Below are 19,671 nucleotides of genomic sequence, written 5' to 3'. Positions count from 1 at the left end.
CAGGCGTCAGAATCAGGTTCATTTCCAACAGCTATTTGTGATTTTTTTTTTATAACACTGTGGCAACTTAGTAAAAAAAAAAAACAAAGATTATTTTATTTTTCTTTCATTTAAGGTGTTTATAATGTTATCTAACATTACATTAATTATAACATTAAGTTATAATTTTGGTTTATAATTCTATGTCAGGAAGTAGTTACTACATTTTCTTAAGTTGAGAGAAAAATATATTAGCTGCTGAAATATGAGCACTTCTCCCAGAATCTAGGAAGACACACACCTTTTCTTCAAATGGGCCTCTTTTTACCTTAGGAGAAATGATGCAGGAATTTCAATAGTATAAGAAAAAATGCTTTTTTTATCTTTCATGTTAAATTCAGTAATTCAAAATAGAAATGAGACTTAGTATATTTACTACCATTTGTCTCAATTTGCAATTTGTTTCAAAATTTCATTTTATGTGAAGTGTTCCACCTTTTTCAAAAGGTAAGATGTCAGCCATTAGAACCCCTAGTTCCCTTGAGACCTATTGAAAGTACGTGCAGCCATTAGATTCCTGTCCGTGAGCATTATGACATGATTCTGAAGCATGTGTCTTTATTGTAGGCAGCGATGTGTTATGTCCATGTCACAGCCCTGGTGGCAGAATATCTCACGCGGAAAGGTAAGGAATGATTCCTGTGTTTTGTGAAATGAATACAGAACTGTACAAAGCAGCCAAGACAAGTGAGAGCCGTTCAGAAAGATCGGGAGGTGGGAGGTTTGGATTTGTTGTGTGTGTGTGTGTGTGTGTGTGTGTGTGTGTGTGTGTGTGTGTCTGTGTGTCTCTGTGTGTGTACGCTATATTCATTATTTTATTCACATTTGCTTGGCTTGGTAGGCACAGCAGAAATGCCAATATCAAAAACAAAACTGTATGGCATGTTATTGTATAACCTTTAACTAATGGCTCTGTCTTGCAAAAAACTAGTTAATGAGCTTTGCATCTGGGTGTCCTTGACTGGCCAATCTCAAGCTGAGATTTATTTTCCCTTCAGATTCCCACTGGAACTGTTTATCAATCAAATGGCAATTGTAACAGGAGATTATTTGACAGTGTTTTCTGGAACCGCGGCCCAGTTGGCTTTACTATGTGGGAAGGCAGCCTTGCTGGCTAGAAACCTCGCCTCCCCAGGGAAGGAGGAGAAGGCAGGAGTGTGTGGGTGCTGCTCATTTGTGCATTATGTGTTTGTTCCCAGATGAGCAGGCCATGAATTCGTTCACAGGTTCTTTTGGTTAAACACCGGTCGTTCATTTCCAGTTTGAAATCAAGAACACCAAGGTTTTTAGAAAAGCTGGTCACGTATGCCTGTGTCCTAGAGCACAGCAGCACCAGATCTGGCCAACAAGAAGTACATTTACAAAGTGAGAAATGATATAAAGTCATGTGCCAAGGCCAGGGAATTTCTGTATTTCTGGGACAGCTGGCTGTTTGGAATGGAATTTAAGGGAGTCTAGGCTTATCCTACATCAGAGCCCAAATGAGAAAGAAATTAAAGAAGGGCTCCATATTCTCTTGCTACTAGCATGATTTCCTGTTGAGACCTTTTGTCAGGTAACACATTTCCTCGTGTTTAGAAGCAGACATAGCCCTCCGTCCGGAGCTGCCCCTCTTCCCCTACAGCCACAGCACCTGCCAGAGGAGGCGCCGGGGAGGTGAGCCTGAGGGTGGGCCCGGCCCCCAGGGCCCCCGCTGCCCCATCCACATGACACTTAGAGGTGTGGGGGTTTTCTCTTGCAACGCTGCATGGATAGGCTCGGCTCTCTTTCCCTCCCTTCCTTTCCTCTCCGGTTTCCATGGCAATCTGTTCCTGTGCAAGGACCGGAGGCACTTGGGCCACCCTTGTAGTTGTCCCCCTGGAGCTGAGGTGCATATTTAAACGTATTCTCTACTGGAAACCTGGGTGGTTGGCTTCTGTAGTTTTGCTTTTTGTACATTAACATAGCCTCAAGCTCCTAGATTAATGCTTGCCATAGGGGAAGCTTTTGTCTCCAAAGAATAAGAGCAAGTCTCTAGTGAGACAGTGGCAGAGACCTCAGACAACCCGTGAATGGCTCTGAAATCCTGACCATCGTGTCGCAGAAAAATACCTGACGTCACAATCTACTCTTTCGGGACTTGATTTCAAAATACTCTATACTCCTCTTTTTTCTGAATTAGGGGAGGTCTCCATTCAAGTTTTGACTTCTGTTTTGTTTTATTGTAAAGTGATCTCAAAATAGAGTGGCAAAGACATTTGAGGTCCTTTCTGTACTTGATCACCTTTGCCCAGCTGGCATTATCCAACTGACACAGAACTTTTCCCCAGTGACTCCCAAGTTGAGTGAAGGCCCCAAATGGGCCATTATCGCTTGAGGCCTTTATCCTTATCCCGGTTGTTTATCCCAGCTCCAGCCTTCTACCATCTCCCCCAGAGAATCTGAGTGCACAGGCCCCTGAAGCATTCATGCTGTACGGGCTCCTGCTCTTCTGTTTTGGGGAAGAAAGAAGGCCTCTCCTTACCCTTCGGGCAGCAGATATGGAACCAGCTAAGACAAGCTCTCCACTCATGGCTGCGGCTCTTGAGTTACATCTTGGTAGAATGCTTTGTGAAAGAGAAGAGCGAGTTCTAATCCGAGTTCTGGGTTACCCCCAGCCAGAGTTGGGGAGGTGACAGCTTGAAGGAAACAGTCCTTTTTGAGTCCTGTGTTTCGCTTTGATTGGCTTTGGCTTTATTTTTCTTGGTATCTGAGCATGGTCCATCTTACCAAGTCAAATTAATGTTACTTTTTTAACTATTAATTGGATCCAATATGTGTTTCCATTTATTTATGGTTATTTAGGGATTACATATATTTTAATAAAGGTGGGTGAAAAATTAAAACGAGCAAAGAATTGAGGGAGGTGAGGTGAACTATGAGGAAGCAGATGAAAAGCACCCAGTGGCTCCCTGTGAGAATGGGAGCCTGAGACATAAGAGGTTTCAAAGTCAGTCGTGTCATTCAGCACAGAAACGTGGCAGGCAGGGAGAGCCCTCCAGGTCCATCCAATTACGGGTCAGTGACCAGCTCTCTCCCCTGCTGTCTCCATTCTAGGCATGTTTAGACAAGGATGCACAGCTTTCAGGGTCATTACCCCAAACATAGACGAGGAGGCCTCCATGATGGAAGATGTCGGAATGCAAGACGTCCATTTCAACGAGGTGAGCGCCTTGGCTAGCGTGGGCTTGTTGGGTCATGGAGTGTCTCAGGGCTGGCTGTGCTCTGCACACGAGGGTTTTCTCTGGGCGGCTGCTGGCTGCACACTTCGCTCTGACCAAAATAATGCTCCAGACGGCTGACACAGAGCAGCGAAAGCTACGCCATCCCCCTGTCTAGGATTTCCTCCTTGTCTCTGGAAAGAGCTTGAGCAGCTCATTTAGGAGGGAAGTGAAGCTGAGAGCTCAAACAGTTGTGGTAATAGGTGCAGTATTCTGACCAGAAGGTTTCTCATTCTTTCCAGCCATTAATTTCTCCAGTTCATGGGTTTTATTGCTATTTTTTTTTTTAATTTTTTTTTCAACGTTTTTATTTATTTTTGGGACAGAGAGAGACAGAGCATGAACGGGGGAGGGGCAGAGAGAGAGGGAGACACAGAATCGGAAACAGGCTCCAGGCTCTGAGCCATCAGCCCAGAGCCTGACGCGGGGCTCGAACTCAAGGACCGCGAGATCGTGACCTGGCTGAAGTCGGATGCTTAACCGACTGCGCCACCCAGGCGCCCCTTTTATTGCTATTTTAATCTGACTTTTATTAGCACCACACTCTGCCCAACTGAACTAACCAGCCACTCTGACTTTTAAGTCAGTGTCTCCAACACTGACCTCTCCCCCGTGTCCACAGACACTCAAAGCCATGAGAGGCCAGACTGGGCTCCAGGGCAGAGCAGACCTGGTTCCCTGCCTCCACTGGAGTGCCTTAGTCCAGATTCTTCTCACCTTAGTAAAGAAGACCACCCCGTCCTACCCCCAATAGAGATCAGAAAGTTTGACCTAAGATCAGCATGGCAATTTCTGTAATTTTCTTGCCAAAACAGGATCACCTTGCAGCCACTTATCTGGAACCAGAAAGCTTTGAAATAAAGTTAGGAATTTGAACAAATGCCAGTTGTCTGCTTATGTTCCCTGAATTTCCTCTTTGATCAATGTCTGCCAGAAAGGTTTTTCATGTGTGCCCGCCTCTCCTCAGCTCAGGACAGAATGAAACAGTCAAGGGAAAGCTAGTTGATCCTGCCTGTCTTTTAAATAAAGAAAAATAAAATTGTCTGTTTCTTCATGTAGAGAGAAAGAACAGAGAAAGAAAGAAATACATTCTTCCTCTGTTGTATTTGTTTTTATGATGTGGAGGTCCTACGATTAATATTATGACTTTTAATCATGTTCTTGCCCAGTAAGTAGAGCTGTGATCAGACATCTTCAGTGACCTTAACCAGGACATGTTAGCAGATTACACTTTGAGTCAGTTCTCAAAGTGTGGTTGAGGGAACCCCGGACCTTTTAGGAAGTCTTTGAGGTCCTTCCTTTTCCAACTGGATGTGTGTGTGAGGCTGGACTTTCTTTGTATACATCGTCCAGAACAGCATATTGAAAAGATTGAAAGCAGAAGCAAATATGAGAATTCAGGTTTCTCCTATGACATCAGATGTTAAAGAGAGTTGCAAAAACGTAAAATAGTGCTACTTTTTCCCCTAATTTTTTTTGGGGGGGAGGGGTGAAATTTTTTTCATAAAAAATGTTATTTTTTCATTAACATAGGTTTATTATTTTAATTAAATTAATAAACCTTTTAGTATTTTCCAGTTTCCAGTCCATATAATGTATGTAAATATTGAGAGATAACACCCATATACATAAAAGTTCTCAGTCGTTTTTAAGGAATTCTCAATAATTTCAATGATATATAAAGGGGTCTTAAGCCCCCAGAGTTTAAGAACCACTGTCCTAAATTGGTCTCAAATGAACCTCTCAATTAAAAAGTAAGCATGAAAAAGAAAGATAATATATTGAATGCATTTCACATGTAAATATTAAAATAACTTTAACCACAATAAAGTTTTCTGAGTAGCCCGAAGGATTAAAAAAAAAAAAAAAAACAGCAACAACAAAAAAAAGGCCTGTTATTACATGGCGTTAATAGTTCAGCTGCCTCTCTACCTTGAAATGCCTGGGCAAAAGGTAATTTTTAATTTTTGCTCTGAAGTGTGCGACCTGTCACTGAGGTAATAAGGCTTGCACGCTCTTGGCTTTGAACTCCTCCTTCAAGGTGTTTGACTGGGTTCTTCTCTGAGAAGAGGCTTGAATGTATTGTCTCCTTGCAGAAAGCGCCCTTGTCCCCCATGCCTAAACAGACCTCTGGAGTCCGGCATTTTGTTTAGAATTTGGTAAGGAAAGCAACTATGCCAAGAACAACTACGGAGTTGAAAGTAAACAGTTCTCAGTAACCTGTCCCGCGGGGATGATAAATGAAGCTCAGGTCAGCCCATCTGACTAAGTATCAGGCTGGAGTAATCACTGCCGGGGAGGGAATCAGCCTAGGAAATCATGTGCAGGCTTTCCTGAGGAAATTTGTGAATGGCATCCAGTCTGATCACTAAACATGTGAGGGGGTAACTTTATCAATTATTTCCAGAATATGGATTTTCCACCCTGTCCTTGAAGCATAAAGTTGGTAAATATTTAACAAGGTCCATAGTACGTGATGATCTATAATGATTAGGGTATGACTCGGTGGGGTTATAAAGTCGTGTGCAACCCCTGCACATCAAGACTGAAACTAGCTGGGAGTTGAAAGAATAACATGTTCTGAACAAATTTTTTTTAATGTTTGTTTACTTGAGAGAGAGACAGAGAGACGGAGAGACAGAGCATGAGTGGGGGAGGGGCAGAAAGAGAGAGAGACACAGAATCGGAAGCAGGCTCCAGGCTCTGAGCTATCAGCACAGAGCCTGACGTGGGGCTTGAACTCACAAACTGCGAGATCATGACCTGAGCCGAAGCCGGAGGCTTTACTGACTGAGCCACCCAGGCACCCCAAGAATAACATGTTCTAAAAGCCAGGAAAACAGAAGTTGCCACACACATTTTTGCTTTGGCTATCAGGACATTTCAAGAAAAAGAGAAAGTTGAACATTTCTCTCCCAGAAGGAGTTTTGGGAAAAGCTGATGGGAATAGGTGTGTAACATATAGCTTAATAAAGATCATTGCCCTTTTAATCTGTGTTATTAGATGTACTTAAATGCCTCGTGCTCTCCTAATAGGATTTTCGTGGAGCTGCATAAAAATACACAGTTCTCCTAGCAGCAGACCACAGATGGGTTTTTATTGATCGCAGTTCATCTTCCCGGACTCTGATCTAAAGAGCAGACTCCCTCCCAGCTGCTTTTGATTAGATAAAAAGAAACATCCCATCCTGTTTACAATTCTGTTATGCAATTTGGAGTCCGTGCAGATTGAAGAATTCCGAGTCCCCTGCGATGTCAGAATTCTACACAGCCCGTGAAGTTTTGGGGATCCCTCATGCAGGATCCCATGAAGAAATAGGTAGCATACTCAGGACATTGAAGAAAGGCTAATAAAGGGACTATTTTGAAAAGTTTGGACAGGGTATAGAGAAACCAGTAAGTAATATCTCAGTACCCTTGAGGTGAGCAACAGCCAGCTTACCACCCGACACCCTGTGGGCCAGGGGAGGGGAGAGAAACCACATGGAGGGGGCGCCTGACAAATTTTAGGGGTGAGCTCAGTCCTGCACCCTGGCAGAGAGGGGCAAGTGCATAGCCATCCCATCCTCCCTCTCCTCCTGCCCTCCAGGCTCCTACTGAGCCTTCCATGTTCTGAACTCAGCCAGGAGCAGAGGACAGGGAGCCCCGCATGCAGGCCAGCGGTCTGGTGCTTTGACCTCCCAAAGCACAGAGCGAGGAAGGACAGGGCCAAGAGGGACTCTAGAAGGGGAAATAGAAAATACAGTTCATCCTGACCAGTTGCCCACTTGTTGAAATTTCTTTGTAACCCCAAAATCAATATCCGTGGAGGCACTTTTGTAGTCCTTCAGGTCATTGCAGTAGTGACTGGTGAACTTCACCCATGCAGCTTGTCTAATTGCTCTACCCTTGGCTCACACCAGGACGTATATGTCCCGCTTCATTTTGCAAATATTTACCGAGCTTCCTTGGCACTGAGCAGGGTACTGGAGATAGCAGTGTGAGCAAGGTATGGTCCCTGCCCCGGGACACTGGACTGCGTGTGATGCTTTCTTCCCATTGAGGAGAAACACCAAAACCACAGTCCCTTACAGTCTCAGCTAGAAGTTGTCTGAGTTCTTTGTGACCTGGAAATTTCTAATTTTTAATTTATTTTATTTTTGGGGTGGGGGAGGGAGAGAGAGAGAGAGCAGGGGAGAGGCAGAGAAAAGGAAGACAGAGAATCCCAAGCAGACTCCACGCTGTCAGCACAGAGCCTCATGCAGGGCTCAAACTCCCGAACATTGAGATCGTGACCCGAACCAAAGTGAAGAGTTGGATGCTTAACTAAAATTAAGAGTCAGCTTGGTTGGCTGAGCCACTCAAGCTCCCCATGGAAATTTCTATATTTACGTACATTGATTCATTCTATAAACTAGCTCTGTGTCATGTGTTAGCTTGAGGATGTATAACTGATGTACCTGCCTCAGAAAGCTTCACCTGGTACAGTGGCCCTCAAATTTTAGTGTGCTTAGTTAGAAATTACTTAGATTCCCAAGCTCCCCTGCTCTGCTAATCCCCATATTCGGTGGGTGAGTGTGGTGTCTGAAATCTGGTTTGGTTTTGGTTTGGGTTTTGGTTTTGGTTTGTTTATTTTGGGAATCTGTATTTTAACAAGCATCCCAAGTGATTATTCTGCTGTAAGGGATTCTCAACTCTAACTTGAGAAGAATAATATGGTGGAGATGTGAATTAAGCCATGAAGTATGCCATTGCTCAAGCCCAGTCACGCATTTACTTTCTAAATGGCAGATAATAGGGACAACATTTAGTTTCATAAGAATTATGATTAGATTAAATTAATGCCAGATGGAACAAGTGACATTTAAATGAAAATGTTTAAATACACTGCACATACACAGGCTACTATAGGCTTTTTTGTGCACACACACACCCCCATACACAGCATTAGTGTGCTAATTCCACAGACAGACAGGTCCTCGGTGACCTCAGTTGCATTGCTATGGCACACTTAAAAACGGAACTGGCTAATTACATTTTAAACAGCTGTCTCAGTGGCTTATGAGCTTAGGGTACTGAGATCTTCTTAAGGTCAGTCTAATAACATAAAAAGTGAGCTTTCCAGATGCATTAAGTTCATTGAGGATTTTTTTTCCAACCAGTAATTACTTACACTTCTTTGCATGGATTGGCAATTTAGAAGATATATCTTGGCATTTAAATTTTAAGCGAGGTGATAAAACCATTAGGCTTTCTGTATAACCACCTTTCAAGGTCATCACTGTCCAGCCATTGTCTGGATTAGCTCTGGTTTTCAGGTGCTGTGATTGCTGAGAATCCTAAGTAAATTAATACATGGAATTATATTGAGAATATTACTCATATATGTCCCAGTGTTTAATTACTATGACATCATAGTTTCTACGACTCTACAATTTTGTATTGACATACGGTCTCTCAAAATGAACTATCAATGATTACTGGTTCTTTCTTTTCTTTTTTTTTTCTTACTGGTTATTCCTACTCAAAATATTATGTCTATAAATGTCTATAAATGTCTAGGTATTTGTAGACTTGACATTGGCTTGAATAATTTACCTGACTAAATTAAACTTTGATGTTCAGTAATCCACACTCTACTTTAATGAGAGGACTTATCTTTTTTTTATAGAAGCCATTTTTAATTTGTTTTTGAGTAAAATCTATACAGACTTTGCTTTTATAGTACATATCACCATTTCTTTGTAATAATAACTGATATCAGAGTGATAAACTACAGATCTGCCTCCTGAATCAGAAAAAAAAGATAAAATAACATCCAGTAGCATATAAAAAATTGATGGCACGTTTTTTCTTTTTTTTTTTTAATTTTTTTAAATGTTTATTTATTTCTGAGACAGAAACAGAGCATGAGTGGGGGAAGTGCGGAGAGAGAGGGAGACACAGAATCTGAAGCAGGCTCCAGGCTCCGAGCTGTCAGCACAGAGCCCGACGTGGGGCTGGAACTCACAAACTGTGAGATCATGACCTGAGCCAAAGTTAGTCGCTCAACCAACTGAGCCACCCAGGCGCCCCAATGGCATGTTATTTTCTAATTGCCGGTTGCCATCAGATTGTGATACTTACTTCAATTATTTACTAAGCTCTATTCACTTTATCAAACGTTCCCATTTTCCAACCATTCTAGAGAGTTTCCCTGGTTGAAGTCCATCTTTTTTAACCGAATATGACAGATTTTTCCATCATTAACTCAGCTGTCCATTGATATGCTACTTGAATTCAGGTTTCATCGTTATTAAATTTTCCGTATGTTTCCAGTTTGACTAAACAGGAGTAAGAACAGTATTCAAATCTTAGTCTCCCAGTCTGGGGAATTTGGTACAGGAGATTACCCAAAAACTCTATTGTGCAACTCTAATGCACAAGGGGAAGAGAGGGAGTTAGAACCTTTTCTGATTTCTTCTTTGTCTATGGCTGTTACTATGTAGTAACGTAGTACTACATACTAGTACTAGTACCGTAGTTACTAGACAATATTTAATGTTTGCAGTTAAAAGACCTGCAACAAAAGTTTGAGGCAACTGGTATACCTCTTTATAAGCACTGGCTCCGAGTTTCACGATTTGTGAAATTCACGATTTGACAGTTTTACGATTTGTATGTTGTAAACATGACAGAAGTGGTAAATGTCTTGCTTTAAAGATTTTTTTTTTTTTAAGTCCGACATTACTTTCTGGTAAATTGATTCACAGCTACTTTAAATGTATTTATTTTCTTTGGGTCTGTTAACTGTTGGCATTAGGCCTGAAGTGAAACATTAGATTACTAGTGAAAACCATAGGTCCTACCCTTCATTTACAGTATAATAGAGGATACAAACATGTGTAAAGGCAACTGACCTTAAGAGATATATTAGCAAATTTAATCTAGCAATATAGAAACAAGAAAAATAAAGCATGACCAAGTGGGCTTTGCCCTAGGATTGCACTGTTGGCTCAACATTGGAAAACCAATCAATATAATTCACTATATTAACAGAATAAATAAAGAAAACTGTATGACCATCTCAATAGATGTGGATACATCATTTGAAAAAATTCAACATCCATTCATGGTCTAAAAAGAAACAACAAAACTAAGAAGAGAAAAGAACTTCCTCAACCTAAAAAGGATTATCTACAGGGCACCTGGGTGGCTCAGTCAGTTGAGCAGCCAACTTCAGCTCAGGTCATGATCTCACGGTCCATGGGTTTGAGCCCCACTTCGGGCTCTGTCCTGACAGCTCAGAGCCTGGGGCCTGCTTTGGATTCTGTGTCTCCCTCTCTCTCTCTGCCCCTCCCCAGCTCACGCTCTGTCCCTGTCTCTCTCAAAAATAAAAATAAAAAAGATTATCTACAAAAATCCGGCAGCTAACATTATACTTAGTGGTGAAAGACTGAGTGCTTTTCCCTAAAATTGGAAACAAAACAAGAATATCTGCTTTTGCAACACTCCTATTCAACATCGTGCTGGATGTCCTAGCCAGTGCAATAAGGCAAGAAAAAGAAATAAAACTGCCTGTATTCATATTAGATACGGTTATCTTTGTGACAAAGAAAATCCCAAAGAATTTACAAAAGAAATTACTAACATTGGGTTTAACAAGATAACAGGATACAAAATCAATATTCAAAAAGCATTCAACCTTTTTCACGTTTAGAGATTCTTATACCATGGTTTCACCTATCAGTGATTGTTTTATATTATTCCTACAAACAGGTGTGCTGGATGACTTTAAATCTTACTCAGTAAAGCACTTTCCTTGAAAGAAACCCTCAAAATTAAAAAATCATTACTATTTATAATGATATCAAAAACTTAGATATAAATCTATATAGGTTTCTATGCTAAACACTACAAAACAGTGACGAAAAAAATGAAAGACCTAAATATATGGAGTGGAAGATTCCATATTATTAAGGTATCAATTCTCCCTAAACTGATTTATGGATTCAGAGCAGTTCTGATCAAACTCCCATCTGGAGTTTTGGTAGAAATTAACAAAATGGATTCAAAATGTATATGGAAAAGCAAAGGAAGAGACTAGCCACAACAGTTTTGAAAAAATTCAACGAGTCATACTATATGACTTTTAAGGTTACTATAAATTAGCATTAGTTCTCAATTGGGATCATTTTGTCCCCATCTTCCAGGGGACTTTTGGTAATTTGTAGCTAGAAACGTTTTTAATGTCACATTTAGGGGAAAGGGGGAAAGGAGAGGGTACTGCTACTGGCATCTAGTAGGCAGAGGCTTTGGATGTTGCCATAGATTCTGTAGTGCACAGGACAGACCCCAGAACAAGGAATTGTGTGGCTCAAAATATCATTACTGTCACTGTGGAGACACCCTTCTCTAAAGCTGTAGTAGTAATCAAAACTGTGGTATTGAATGGCACAAGGATGGACACCTCTATCAATGGAACAAAATACGGAAACCAGAAATAGATTCACACACATACGGTTCAGTTGACTTTTGATAAGGATTCAAAGGCAATTCAATGAAGAAAGGATAGTAGTCTTCATCAAATGGTGTTGGAACAATAGGACATTTGTATAAAAAAATTGATCCATACTTTATACTATATTGAGAAATTACTTCATGGATCATAAACTTACATGTGAAACTATTAAACTTCTGGAAGAAAACATAGGAGAAAATCTTTGCCAACTTGTGTTAGAAATTTCTTCAATATAATATGTCACAATCCAGAAAAGAATAACTTGATACATTGAACTTCATCAGAATTAGAAACCTCTGCTCTTCAAAAGACACTGATCAGAAATTCCAGACACAAACTACAGATTGGGAGAAAAGTACAGACATGTCTGGTAAAGGACTTTTATGCAAAATATGTAAAGAACTCTCAAAAGTCAATAATAATAACCCAGTGGAAAAATGAGTCAAAGATTTGAATAGACACTTTGCCAAAGCTATACAGATGACAGATAAGCATATGAAAATTTGCTCAACATCGTTCATGAAACCCCACTCAAATGGGCTTAAATAATAAAGATCAAGTAAATTATCTTCCATTAGGAAATTACAGAGAGATTGACAGCAATCGATGCAAATGTTTTACAGAGTTATCTATGACATAGTTGTTTTGGGAGGGAGGGGGAGCTCTCCACTCTGTTACTAAGGCAGACGGGCCCCTGGTTGGCCATGAAATGGATGTCAGCCCCTGTCATGTTCCCTGCCGCCTCTCCTGTCTGGGCTGGTGAGAAAACTTCTCTCACTTCAGTCCTAAGATTCACCCTGATTGGTCTGTTTAGGTCCCATGTCCACTTTGGAAACAGTGTGGCCAAGGGGCGCCTGGGTGGCTGAGTCGGTTAAGTGTCCAACTTCGGCTCAGGTCATGATCTCACTGTCACTGAGTTCGAGCCCCACGTCAGGCTCTGTGCTGACAGCTCAGAGCCTGGAGCCTGCTTCAAATTCTGTGTCTCCCTCTCTCTACCCTACCTTACTCTCTCTCTCTCTCTCTCTCTCTCTCTCTCTCTCTCTCAGAAATAAACATTAAAAAAATATATTTAAAATGAAACAGTGTGGCCAGGAAATAGATTTATGCTGATTAGTTTACACCTGAGCCACATGCCCCAGCCCTTGTGTCATGGCAAGTGTTAGCTTCCTTCAAAGTTCAAGGACCTTAATAGAGGTGGGCTGACTACCCAAACTCCAGTAGGTAGAAACTTCCAAGGAAAGGAGGAAACGATGTTGGTGTGGCAGGCATCATGCCCACTACGTGCCATTACTAAATTGCTCTGAGGTGTCTAATTGGGTTTAAAGCCACAGTTAAATAACTTTGTGTTTCAGCATTGTCATTGTTTCTCAGAAAGGAAAAAAATTGAAATTCTAATTATAAAAAGAGAACTCAACAAAAATTGAGAGACTGTGTGAAGTGATCAATGTCAGTTTTTCCCATGGTATTAACTATTACACGGTCATACATTGTGATCCTGCATTTCTGCTTGTAAATGACTGAAAAATGGCTCATTAAAGAACATAGTGGGGGCACCTGGGGGGCTCAGTCAGTTAAGCATCCAACTTCAGCTCAGGTCATGATCTCACTTTTTGTGAGTTCGAACCCCACATCAGGCTTTCTGCTGTCAGTGCAGAGCCCGCTTCGGATCCTCTCTCTCCCTCTCTCTCTACCCCTCCTCTGCTCGCAGTCTTTCTCTCTCTCTCAAAAATAAACATAAAAGATTTTTTTAGAAAAAGAGCATAGTGATGAGCTATAACAAGTGTGGAAGTTAGTGTTTAGAAACATTATGTGTTTTGAAATTTTCTTCCTAACCCTCTTAACCAGTTAAGCATTCTGCAAAGAATACGATGTCATGTTTCCCGTAACACTGTTCTCTGGCCGGTGGCCTTTTTCTTTGATCAGGATGTGCTCATGGAGCTTCTAGAGCAGTGTGCAGATGGACTCTGGAAGGCTGAACGCTATGAGCTAATCGCTGACATCTATAAACTCATCATCCCCATTTATGAGAAGCGGAGAGATTTTGAGGTATCAAAGTGGTTTGTTTCTTTCTCTTTGAGAGGACAGTGGGACGACACATACACCCAGACCTTCTTGTATGCAAAGAGAGCAAGCAGACCCCAGTCAGAGATGACCATGTGGCCTCTGACCCTCTGGTGATGCTGGAGGTCACCACCCTCAGAGCCATTATGCGACACCAAATCTCAAGAAACAAGGATTGGTAACTGTGGCACTCTACTTTTGAAAGGTTGCCAAGAACAGAGTTTTATGATCATCAGGTGCCTTCTTCCTCAGAGCTCTTCCTTGCTCCCCTGCATGGAAAGCCGGTGTCCCTGTCATCCTTCCTGGGCTGGGGGGTATGGGGTGGGGAGTTGTCCAGCTTGTTTGAGCTTATCAAAGAAAGTAGGAAAAGCAGAGACTAAAAATGTCATCGTAGGACTCTACCATCTCCAACATGTCACATTAACTTGAAAACAAGTTGCTTACCACAGTGTGGAGATTCGATGGGTCCTTGGTACGCGAGGTGGCTTTCTGGGTAGAAAACATTGTAATCGAAAAAATGGTCATTACCATTGTGCATTACCATTGGTTTTTGGTTTTTGGTCTTTTGGTTTTTTGTTTGTTTTTGTTTCTTTTACTCAAGTCCAAGGAATTTTTACTTATTCATTCTCATTTAATTATTTTACAATTGATCCTACTAGTTACAAGTGGGAAGAAATGGGTTTTTTGTCCTGTTTTCCAGAGGCTAGCCCATCTGTATGATACACTACACCGGGCCTACAGCAAAGTAACTGAGGTCATGCACTCTGGCCGCAGGCTCCTGGGGACATATTTCCGAGTGGCCTTCTTTGGACAGGTGAGGCTCCTCTCTGTTCCGCAGACCATCCTTCTAAACCCTTGGGGTTTTTTGTTTGTTTGTTTTTTAATTCTATAAAGTTGATTTTGTAAGTGTTCTGTTTTCTATAATGCTAATTTGATGAATTTGTCATATTTAGTATGGTTCTTATCTTCCTCAGTAGTAAACTTTCTGCTTTTTTTCTTTCTTCCTGTCTTTTCTTTATTACTTTCTTAAGGCAGCGGTAAGTTCTCCCTCCATAAGACATTTTTAGTGGCATCTTTGGTACTTCCGTGTGACTTGCAAGTTTCCTTTTTAAGTCTGTATGTATATCTGTCCAATCATTACAAACTCCAAAAAAAAAAAAATTAACATTTTATTCCATTTACAGAAATAAATCACTTGTTTCCTTACACATCTACACTGCATGTTTTAAAATCAAAATTAAGACTTTCTGGTTTCCTTTGTTCCCTGTGCATCTCTCTATTTTGTAATATAATATCTCCACAAGTATATTTACTGTTGTAATATTTCAGAAACCCTGTATAAAAGGGTTCATTTAAATTTAACTGAAAGTTTAACCTCCAAAGTCTCTAACATGATTAAATGATATAAATTATAATCCATTTATTTAGGGTGTGTGGTTTTCTGTGAGCACTATATAACCTTCATTTTATCCTGTTATTGTCTTTTATAACTTTATAGCAATACCAGTTTACAGACAGTGAAACAGATGTGGAGGTAATTACAGTAAATGCTTAAAAAGCAAGTAATGTAGTGAAATTACTGCATCTACACTAGTTTGATGTGGGTGTTATTTGTCTCATGTTAGCCTGCATTTTTTTTTTAATATACTGTGTTTTTTGCACCATTTTCTCTCTTTTATTTTTAGACGAGAAACTTTTTTTTTTTTAATTTCAAGTATTAACCCCAATCTGGACTTTAAAATTTTCAACCTTTTTCACTTCCCATGCAATTCTAAGCCTTGCTGTGTTCAGCAGACATGATTGGTGCTAAACCACATGATAATCAACTGGTGATCATGAAAATCTTTGCTGATGCCATGCTCCAGCCCTTTCATATTTTTCTCCTAAGTAAAGCAAAATAGAATTTATACAAACTTCAGGTAACGTTTGCCATAACGTTTGCCAGAGCTGCTCCAGACTGGAATGTTTCTGTTTATGCCGTAAAATCCTGTGAAAATGGGGGAGGCATGAGATGTGAGGTGTGTACATTTCCTGCCGAATCATTTCATAGTGAGCTCTGCTTCTTGGGAATGTGAAACAGGCTTGAATCCCATCATTAGATCATGAGAGAACAGTCTCGAGTCCCCAATCTTTCATTTCACTCAACATTCTTGAATGAGTTTGCAGTTTTGTGTTTTCTTTTATCTTTGCAACCTGATTTCACATTATTATCATTTTCCTTCCTATTCAGAGAGCCTGTTTAAGTAGGACTTTATTTTAGAATCATTCCCTCCCACCTTTTTTTTTTTAACCCCTATAACACAAGAACCCTTCCTGGGTGGTAAGCCTGGGGCTATACCTGGGAACAGCTCTAATTGTGCTTTATGTCACAGGGATTCTTTGAAGATGAAGATGGAAAAGAGTATATTTACAAAGAACCCAAACTCACGCCTCTGTCAGAAATTTCCCAGAGACTCCTTAAACTTTACTCAGATAAATTTGGTTCTGAAAATGTGAAAATGATACAGGATTCTGGCAAGGTATGACCATGTTTGGAAATGTTTCATAGTCATGATATTGTATTGATTGATTATTCAGCCTGCGGGCTGAATGTGGGACCTGTTTTTCCAGACCACTTCCTCTAAGGAACAACCTCTCCTCTCTTGTGCAGCAGGGATGATGGAAGGGAACGTGGGGCCTCACCACTCCAAATAGACTTTGATGCTCACCCTGATTTCCACCCCACACCTCTCCTGGCCACCCGAATCCTATTGCTGGTCCCCTATGGGCATCAGTGCATTCGGGCTGATGTAACAAACACCGCAGACTGAGCAGCTTACCAACAACACGAATTTCTCATAGTTATGGTGGTTGGGAAAACCTAGGTCAAGACGTCAGCAGTTTCTGTGTCTGGTGAGGTCCTCCTTCCTGGTTCACAGATGAGTATCTCCTCCCTGTGTCCTCACATGGTGGAGGGGGTGAGGGGTCTCTGTGGGGCCCCTGTTAGAAGGGCATGAATCCCATTCGTGGGGGCTCTGCCCTCCTGACCTGGTCACCTCCTGCCTCAGTGCCATCACACTGGAGGTTAAGATTTCACCCTATGAGGGGAGCCTAGGTGACCCAGCTGGTTAAGCATCTGACTCTTGGTTCAGCTCAGGTCACCATCTCGTGGTTCGTGAGTTTGAGCCCCGAGTTGGGCTCTGTGCTGATGGTGGGCTCTGTGCAGCTCTGTGCTGGTGGTGCAGAGCCTGTTTGGGATTCTCTCCCCTCCTTCTCTCTCTGCCCCTCCTCCACTTGTGCTCTCTCACTCTCTGTCTCTCAAAATAAATAAATAATCTGTAAAAAAAAAATGATTTCACCCTATGAATTTGGAGGGGACAGACGTTCAGTCCATAGCAGCAAACTTCAGAGAGATACCCTGACTCACTGGTTATCCCTCTGTGGGAACTTAGATTAGAACCTCTGTCATCACCGGGTGCCGTTTTCCTCAGAAACCTTCCTTGCCCCACCTGCGTGGGAAAACGGTGTCTCTGCCACGTTGGGTAGCACACCTCCTTGCACCTGCCTTCCAGAAATTCATTAAACTCTCTCACCCACTGCTGTCTTCTGTCCTCTTTCCTTGGTCCTCACAGGTGAATTCTATACCAGAGAGTGGCGTGAAGGAAAGGGATAAACACACATTGTTGGTCTGTTTTTAACCAGAACCCTTAACACGACCTTTTGAAGGCCTACTTTTTTCCTAAACTGAACTACCCAGGTCCAATTTGCCTCTTTCTCTGAAACTGAAACCTTTGTCTGTGTCAAGCTGTGGCTTCAACGTGAACAACCTCTCCTCGGGACCCTCATGTGCATTCTTCTTCCCCCTCAATCCGCTGTCCTTGTAGCAGCTGGAACACCTTCCCGACCTTCTTCCCTTCCCCCAAACACCGGTCCTCCGTTGCTCCTGTTTTGCACGTACAACTTCGGAAATGACAACTAGGGAAATACCACTAGGCAAGCATGTGCATTTCCACTGCTTTTACATTGCTTCTGCTAAGGAGAGTCACATTTCATAGGTTTGAACACAGTTGTAGCGATTGGCCGGATGGCTATTTCTAAAATAGAAGTTAATAACTCATGACTTTATGTATTTTCTTAACTTCCAAAGTTTTAGGCACGTCCATACCCATTTTTCATTTTTCTTCACAAACATTCCTGTTGAGAGGACAGTGGCGCATGATAACTAGAGGCTTTTAGCAAAACCTTCTTGGCCTTATTTATTTGTCAGCCCCAGTTCCAGAATTGTCTCCAAATTCTTTGCCCTCATTTCTTTCACACCCTTCCCCTTTTATTGCTCTATAAGCTTAAATACAATTCATTTGTGCAAAATTCATTTGTCTCCCTAATATATTAGCTATTGGGCTTGTATGGGAAATATCTATGTTTAATGTTCTATCTAGCACGTCACAGATGTTAGAGCACTGCTAATTGAATTGTAGCAATGCAGTTTTAAAAGCGTTTATGTGCTGAGTTAATCAGGAGCTAAACTTATGGTTAGATTAGTCTTAGACTAGTCTGTACCTGTATTAATTCGTCCACTTCTATTTACATATAATCTGTGGATTAATTATAATTTGAGGTTCTAGGTATTAAACATTATTACTAAAATAAACATTTTTCTCTCTAAGCCAAATATGTAAAAATGCAGTTCAGGAAGCCAGCAGGAGAATCCAGACAGGGAGTCACTCAGCAAGAAAACTAACATGATGTCTTAAAAAAAATTCAGTGTCAGAAAAAAAAAAGTGGAGAATATTAGATTAAATATGATCGTTTATTAGATTCTGGTTCAAACACAAATAGTGATAAATAACCTTCTGGGGACATTTGAGAAACTTTAATGGACTGGGTGTTGAATTAAGTTCGTTTTATTGGGTATGATATACATTATGGTCATGGAGGAGAATGTCCTCCTGTTTAAGAGATGCTGGTGGAAGTGCCATGATGGATACCACTTACTTTGAAATGGTTCAACAACAACAACAACAACAACAACAAAAAGTCTATACGTACATGTGTAAGTGTGCGTCCACGTATGCGTGTGTGTGTGTGTGTGTGTGTATGCTTGAACAAAGCATTAGCAATTGTTCTAAGTGGTGGGTATGTGGGTGTTTGTTGTACTATTTTTTTTTCCACTTTTCTAAACTTTTCCAAATCTTCTATTAATAAGAAGTGGAAAGACAAGCTTAGGGATGCTTTGAAAGAGTACTTCAAATAGCACGAATCTCCCCTTTTGTTTATTCCCTTAAAGGTCAACCCTAAGGATCTGGATTCCAAGTATGCATACATCCAGGTGACTCACGTGATTCCATTCTTCGATGAAAAAGAATTGCAAGAAAGGAAAACGGAATTTGAGAGATCTCATAACATTCGCCGCTTCATGTTTGAGATGCCCTTCACTCAGACCGGGAAAAGACAGGGCGGGGTTGAGGAGCAGTGCAAACGGCGAACCATATTGACAGGTACCGTTGCCCTGGCTTCTCTTCGCTTCTTTTCTTTTCTCTTTTCTTTTCTTTTCTTTTCTTTTCTTTTCTTTTCTTTTCTTTTCTTTCTTTTCTTTTCTTTTCTTTTCTCCTTTCTTCAGTTTCTTCTTTCCTTTTCTTTTCCTTGCTTTCTTTTTTTTCTCTTTCCTTGCCTGCCTTCCTTTTCTTTCTTTTCCTTTCTTTCCTTTTCTTTTCCTTTCCTTTCCTTTCCCCTTTTCTCCTTTTTTCTTTTCCTTTCTTTCTTTTCCTTTCTTTGCTTTTCTTTTCTTTGCTTTTCTTTTTTTATTAATTTATTTTCGATTTAAATAACATACAGTGTAGTCTTGGCTTCAGGAGTAGAGCCCAGTGATTCATC

General features: G+C 41.0%; 1 protein-coding gene across 17 annotated transcripts in view; it reads left to right on the top strand.

Moving 5' to 3' along the window:
• The window catches only part of DOCK9 (dedicator of cytokinesis 9), a 295,408-nt gene that overhangs the window by 263,342 nt on the left and 12,395 nt on the right, over window positions 1-19,671 (top strand). For 7 of the 17 annotated variants that reach the window (XM_032592386.1, XM_032592393.1, XM_030313196.1 and 4 more), the window contains exons 44-52: window positions 607-664; window positions 1,618-1,695; window positions 3,115-3,221; window positions 13,681-13,803; window positions 14,519-14,632; window positions 14,850-14,855; window positions 15,317-15,352; window positions 16,191-16,337; window positions 19,085-19,295. In XM_032592386.1, coding sequence (XP_032448277.1) covers window positions 607-664; window positions 1,618-1,695; window positions 3,115-3,221; window positions 13,681-13,803; window positions 14,519-14,632; window positions 14,850-14,855; window positions 15,317-15,352; window positions 16,191-16,337; window positions 19,085-19,295 — 880 coding nt within the window. The remainder of the gene's footprint in view (window positions 1-606; window positions 665-1,617; window positions 1,696-3,114; window positions 3,222-13,680; window positions 13,804-14,518; window positions 14,633-14,849; window positions 14,856-15,316; window positions 15,353-16,190; window positions 16,338-19,084; window positions 19,296-19,671) is intronic. The other 10 variants (XM_030313272.1, XM_032592392.1, XM_030313278.1 and 7 more) reach the window with 3 other exon arrangements.

This window comes from Lynx canadensis, chromosome A1 (genome assembly GCF_007474595.2).
Source record: "Lynx canadensis isolate LIC74 chromosome A1, mLynCan4.pri.v2, whole genome shotgun sequence".
NCBI lineage: Eukaryota > Metazoa > Chordata > Mammalia > Carnivora > Felidae > Lynx > Lynx canadensis.
The sequence above is the reverse complement of the archived record's forward strand: the minus strand, read 5'-3'. Positions and strand labels throughout refer to the sequence as shown.